This window comes from Brassica oleracea, chromosome C7 (assembly GCF_000695525.1).
Source record: "Brassica oleracea var. oleracea cultivar TO1000 chromosome C7, BOL, whole genome shotgun sequence".
NCBI lineage: Eukaryota > Viridiplantae > Streptophyta > Magnoliopsida > Brassicales > Brassicaceae > Brassica > Brassica oleracea.
Genome location: NC_027754.1, coordinates 5661837 through 5668740, shown reverse-complemented (window position 1 = coordinate 5668740; position 6904 = coordinate 5661837). Strand labels below are relative to the sequence as shown.

Sequence of the window (6904 nt, the reverse complement as noted above, 5' to 3'; positions counted from 1 at the left end):
TGTGGAACCAAAACCTCTTAAGGTCTAGCATTAAGTACCATGTACTGGGTTAGGTTTCGATTATTGGTGGAACAATTACTTTTGTAATAAACTCACTCAACTGCTAATAATATTTATTTCCTATTTAATTTGTTATTTTATCAATACTCTATTTAAAGCTCACTCAAACTCAGGCATTGCACATCACATTCACTTTACAATACACTCCAAAAATATTATGGCCAATCCGCAACTCCCAAATCTTCCTGCTGAAATCATGTCCAAAATTATCGAGCTTATTGGAGAGGAATCAGCATTGTACCTTGGAGCTTTCATGCGGGCTGGGATACGCGGATACGAACTAGTCCAGGAACCATCAATCTTAAAGAGGTGCAACGTCACTCATATGGTAAACGAAAGTCCCTGCCAAATCGGAAATAGTGGTAATTTTCGAAACTTCTTTCTTAAGTGCGTTAACGTTGGCAACATAGACGCGGTGTACTATGAAGGTCTACACCGATCAACAACTTTAGGGGTTGAGGAGGGAATCAATGTCTTGGAGCGAAATGTACCTACGCATGTATTATCAACGTTAGCTGTGGGCATATTTTATGTATGCCTTGGTAAAGAGATGGAAGCAATCACTGTGTTTCAGCAGTTGGCAGCGAATGGCGTTGACCTTAAATCTGAGGCAATATTTGAGATTGGAGATGAGCTAGAGACGAGATTGTTGTCGTTCCATGCGCCATTTTTAAACACATATTGTAGAACACTAAAATTTCCACAGGCTGACTTTCTCGCCCATTCGAACACTGTAAATGATGAAGACTTGTGCAAGAACTGCTGCCTTCATTGGTTTTTTCTCAAAATTTCGCATAGGTTGTAAAGGCAGCTTCTCGGAAGTTTGAATTGATTGTTTCTCTTTAACATAATAGTCCGGGATGTAGAACTTATTGAACTTCATTATCAACTTCGTGTACGCCTTACCAAACAAGGTGTACGTCATTAAGAACTTGATGTACGTTAATACAAACCTAGGTGTATACTTTATATTTGACCGACGCGTACAAGTTCTCTATGTAATTACGTGAACCTAATTTTGAAGTAATTAGAACTGACTTGATCTTATTTTAAAACGTAGTGTACGACTTTTCGAACAAGGTGTACGGGAATAACCGGGAAGATAGTAAACAAGAAAACAAAGATAACATTAAACGGAGCATAGAGCTTAAAGATTGAGCTGAATCTATTTAGGAATTTGTAGGAGAAGATAACATTTAAGTACAGGCGCACTTATAAATATTAAACATAGATAATCGAATCTGCTGGTTAAGTGGTTCTTTTCTTGCTAATCGCTCCTTTTACAACAATTTCGAAATATTGAGACATATCCAAAATAGCCGACAGTTTTTGCAGCTTCCTTCTAAATCCATGGTGTGTGCATGGCGATATAGACATGAAGGAGAGACGAGAAAGTCATCTTCTGGAAATTTGAAGGTTTTCTCGTATGTGTTGGACAATGGGGGATGGAACGACGACAATATCGACTGTAACTCATCTCCCATCTCAAATATGGCGTTCGATTTAAGGTCAAGATTATGATTTTCTGCGAACTGCTCAAACACATTGGTGGCTTCAATTTCTTTACCAAGGCATACGTAGAATATGCCAACAGCTAGCGTTGATAATCCATGCTACCGTACATTTGCCTCCAAGACTTTGACTCCCTCCTCAACCCCTAAAGATGTTGATCGATGGAGACCTTCATAGTATATCGCTTCTACGTTCCCAACCTCAACGCACTTTAGGAAGAAGGTTCGAAAATTACCAAAAGACTCGATTTCAGATGGAGTTTCGTCTACAATAGGAGTCACGTTGCACCTCTTTAAGATGGATGGTTGATGGACAAGTTCATATCCACGTTTCCCAGTCCGCATGAAAGGTCCAAGGTACCATGCTGATTCCTTTCCAAGATGCTCAATAATTTTGGACATAATTTAGTCTGGAAGATTTGTGATTTGTGGCTTAGGCATATTTTTAAGATTTGTGGTAGTAAGGTTTTTTGATGTCCAATGAGTTTATTGAAGATTTATAACAATAACTTAAATAGAGGAATTTTTATTAGCAGTTGGTCTTACTTTAATACAAAAGTAATTGTCCAACCAATATTTGAAACCTAACCGCAGTACATGAAAGTTAATGGCATCCTATAGGCATGACATAACCACTAAACTCACCCTCGAGCTGAAGAGATTTTGTTGCCAAAGAAGGAAACACAAAATTTGGTTTCATTAAATTACACGTATGGAGATCCAACTACCTTGTAAATTTCATCTTTCTACTTCACAAAAATTATAAAGTGCGTTTATATAAAAGCCAATTAAATGTAGGTTGCGTAAACTCTTTTCTTTCGTTTTTCTTAGTTCTGATAACCCTAAACCCTAAAGTCTAAACCCTAAACCTTGATCCCTAAACTGTAAACCGAAAAAACCAAACCATTTATCACACTTATATAATGGAAATAAAGTACTACTACTTTACGACACTTATATCATGAGTTTTCAACAAACGACCGGATATACCAAAAAGAACGGGCTAATCGTAGTTCCAAAATACAATCATAATGGAAATAAAGTACTACTGCTTTATGAACTTATATCATGAGTTTTCCACAAAAGACCGGATATACCAAAAAGAACGGGTTAATCATAGTTCCAAAATACAATCATAACCAAAATAATGGGTTCGTCCTACCACCAAAATACAATGATATCCTAAATGAAAATAAAGGTTCCTCCTAGTTCCAAAAAACGGGATCCTCGTTACTAAGATCAGGGCACTGGTTCCATGCATGTAGTCTTCTTTTGACCTTCTTTAAAACTCTTGGAACACTTATTCGCCTTCCTCTTTTTCCTCGGCCCCTCCTATAAACGGAAAGTAGTTAGAAATGGAAGGCGAACAATGTGTTTCCATAAATATTTGTTTTTGTAAGTTATAAACGAATGTTTTACTGGAGCCTCTCCGGCTGACAGTTTCCTTTTAATACATGGCCTTCCTTCGTTCTTTTGGTCATTGGTAGAAAAAGCAGGAGCTTTAGTATATCTGCTGGAATATGGATATCCTCTGGATTTGGAACCGGTAGTATAATACCCTTAACTGTTTCAGACCAAGTATCTTTCACATGGTATTGTGAAACAAAAAAGCTGTACTCCATGTTTCGATAAGAAGCAGCGGCAATAGCGTGTCGGCATGGCAGTCCAAACATCTGGAATTTAATGCATAAGCAAGTTCGTTTTTCCAAATCAACAGAAAAACCAAAACCAGTTGCCTTGTGTGTAATTTCAAATTCCCACGTGGAACAGGGGAAAACAAGAAGGCCAGTACACAACACTAACTGTTCGACCAGTATTTGCTCGATTAATTTAGGAACAATTCCAGTCATTTTACTGATCTTGCAGTGCCTGCTCTCAAACCATCGAGTCAGCATCCGTCTAATAAACTCCATCAGTGCCAATATAGGACTATCACGGGGTGGCAGCAGCGCATGATTCAACGATTCAGCTATATTTGAAGTCATCATGTTATATCTCTTTCCTTCGAAATGTGAACGTGTCCATAACTTGCGGTCGATTTTTTCCAAATAATCCCAACATCTCCAATCCGTAAGCTGTATAAGCTCATAGAGCTTTTCAAACTCGGAAACTTTGAATGCCTCTCCGGCGTTGCCGACCATATCCTTCTGCTGCAGTCCTTTGTACTTTTCTGCCACGTTACACTTAAGGTGTTCAAGACAAATACCATGGTGTGCACGCGGATACCATCTATCTTTAGCTACAAATGTTGCAGCGCATCTGTCATTTTGTTAATTCACAACTATCTTCTACAATTGTAGACAACCTTTCAAAGAACCACTTCCAAGAGTCCGAGTTCTCGCTCTCACCTACTGCGAAAGCAATAGGGAATGCGCGGCAGTCTGCGTCTTGCCCGCTAGCACTAAGCAAAACCCCTTTGTATTTCCCAAACATGTGGGTTCCGTCCACCACAAGGACTTTCCGTAAATGCTTCCACCCATCGATACAAGCCTCCAGTGACATGAATGCATACTTGAACCTCGTTTTCCCTTCTTTATCTAGTTCGGTTTTAATATCAGTGATTGTTCCAGGATTTGCGTACTTCAGTACGTGAAAGTACTGTGGTAGTATTTTTTAAGACATCTCCTCTGTTCCTTGGGCAGACGCAATAGCTAGTTCTTTAGCATTCCAAGCTTTCCAGTACATGCATGTATAGTTGAATTCAGTTTGCAGTACTTCCGGTAGTTCCATAGCACGAGGTACACATTGGAGTCTTTCGTATTTTGAGCGCAAAAGAGCTGCAAGCACTCTAGATGTTCCATGTTTTTTGTACTGCCCTCGAACTTCAGATGTGCATACATGTCCCAAAATTGCCTTCTTCACAACATACGTAGGAGTTGATGTTGCGTATTCTCCGCTATATTGACTTGCGACTAGCTGAGAATCACAGTAGGCGTGGATGTTGCGTATCTTCAATATGTGAGCTAATCGTAGCCCTGCAATGAACGCTTCGTACTCGGCCTCGTTGTTGGACGCGTGGAATTCTAGCCTAAATGATTGTTCTAGGATTTCACTGGTCGGTGACGTGATGCGAATTCCGATGCCCGATCCTTGCTTAGATGACGATCCGTCGACGTGAAGGACCCATGTTGAATTTGGTTCCTTGTTAGTCAAGGTTCCCGTCGGTAGCTCTACCAAAAAGTCTGTGAGTACTTGGGATTTTGCACTCGTTCTTGGTCGGTATTCTATATCGTACTCACTTAACTCGACTGCCCATTTGGCTAGTCTTCCCGACTTGCTTGGACTATGCAAAATTGTCCGCAGAGGGAAGGTCGTGAGGATGACGATCGTATGAGACTGGAAATACGGTCGGAGCTTTCGTGTCGATGTTACGACTGCGTATGCTAATTTTTCCATTAGCGGATACCGTGACTCAGCGTCTAGCAAAGTTTTGCTTACGTAGAAAATAGGTTTTTATTCACCGCGCTCCTCTCTGATCAGGTCGCCGCTTACAGCCGTTGCCAATACTGCGATATATAAGAACAAGGGTTCTCCTTCGACAGGTTTTGCGAGAACCGGAGGAGTGGCCAAGTAGTGTTTCAGCTGTTGAAAAGCGTTTTCGCACTCTTCTGACCACTCGATTTTTTTGTTCCCTCATAGGATATCGTAGGAAGGTAAGCATTTTTCCGTTGATCGCGAGATGAATCAGTTAAGTGTTGTGACTCTCCCGGTTAATCTCTGTACTTTTCGCTTGTTTTTGGGTGAAGCCATGTCGATCAATGCACCGATCTGTTTTGGATTAGCTTCGATACTGCAGTACATAACAAGGTAACCGAGGAATTCCCCCGATGCTATGGCGAATCTGCATTTCGCCGGGTTAAGCTTCATGTTGTGAAAGTTTAATTGCGTGGTCGACCCGCGAAGAACGCTACGTAGCGACCGGATCGTTCGCGGGTCGGTTGCTACGTGGCGACCTTGGTCGGAACCTTTTCTGATGTTCCATGAACGTGTTCTTGGGCTACGAGTGTTTAATTTCGATGAATGAACCGATATTGGTGCAATATTTTACCGTAAGATTCTTCGTAAAAGTAATCTTAACGAAGAACACTTTTCGTAAAAACGTTCATGCTGAATTTTACGGATATTTTGATGTTAACTTCGTCACGTCCATTTTTGGCCCCAACAAGGATCAACAAAATCATCATCATCTTCAATCACGCGGTTGTGTTTCTTGTTATATTGTGGTGTTGTAACCAGAACAACATCGACACTTTCGACGGTACCGGTTTCAAAGGTCAGTGCACACCTTACTGTTCCAGAGGTAGATTCGGTCAAACGACGATTAACAGAATCTTCGTTGTCGTTTTGTTGGTTCCTATCTTTTGCTGGAGTTGCATGAACAACATCGACGCCGAAGCTGATATCAGTTTTTTCGGTGTACGCTACGTCAACGATTCGGTAGGTACATAGAAAATCTCTTTGATCATATGTCATGTCTTCCTAACATCTCATATTGCTACGTTTTTTGCAAGATAAAGATCCACCAGTAGCCCTTGATTGTTGGCCTCTACCAGACGCCGATTTTCCAGACCCTTGACCTCTACCACCCCTCGCCCCCAGAACGCTCATAACCGTTAAGACCAGACCGTCCACCACGCCATCCTTTTGGTGGACATCCATTGAAATCGTCATCTTCGTCTGTCTCACATTCTTTTCGAACAAATTCATGCCAGTAATTATAATCATAGTCGTCGTCATCTTCATCTTCGAGTTCATCCTCTCCAACATTATAATCCTTACTCTTTCCCTTGTCAACATCCATTTCTGCGCAACCAGCTTCATTTCCAATGTCATCTCCTTTGTTTCCTCCTTTGTCACCTTCAATTTTTCCAGACGCCGCTTCAACGTTTGCCTGCTTGTTTTTTCCACGCTCCACTACTATCTGTTCTCCACAGCTATGTTGACGCATATTCTCCGAAGCCAGATTAGGCCCACAAACGGCATCTACAGCTGCTCTACTCTCCTTGGCACCTTCCACCAGTTCAGACGCCTCTGAGTTTAATCCAATAGCTGCTTCAATAGCTTCTACTTGCCTTATTAAGTTTTCATCATCGTCAACAATTCCGGCCGTTGCATTCATTTGCGTGAAAATATCTCGTTCAGACCTTAAAAATACCATTTCTCCTCCAACAATCTCTCTAAATGTGACGAAAACATTAAAAGATTTGTCTGTCCGGTGAAGTGCCTTGAATATTTTATAATCAGTGTCGGTTGCTATCTCCACTGGTGCGGCCCCTTTACCAACCATTTCACTGTCTCCATCAATAAGCCAATACCACATTTCAACCTCTATT

The 6904-nt window shown here is 41.0% G+C and overlaps 1 protein-coding gene across 1 annotated transcript; it reads right to left on the bottom strand.

The window, feature by feature from the left end:
- Positions 1 to 2986: 2986 nt before the first annotated feature.
- Positions 2987 to 4073, bottom strand: LOC106302440. Its single transcript, XM_013738949.1, has 2 exons — positions 3877 to 4073; positions 2987 to 3830 (listed from the first exon to the last, which is right to left on the bottom strand). Exons 1-2 carry the CDS (start codon positions 4071 to 4073, stop codon positions 2987 to 2989), a joined length of 1041 nt encoding a protein of 346 aa, XP_013594403.1.
- Positions 4074 to 6904: the final 2831 nt, after the last annotated feature.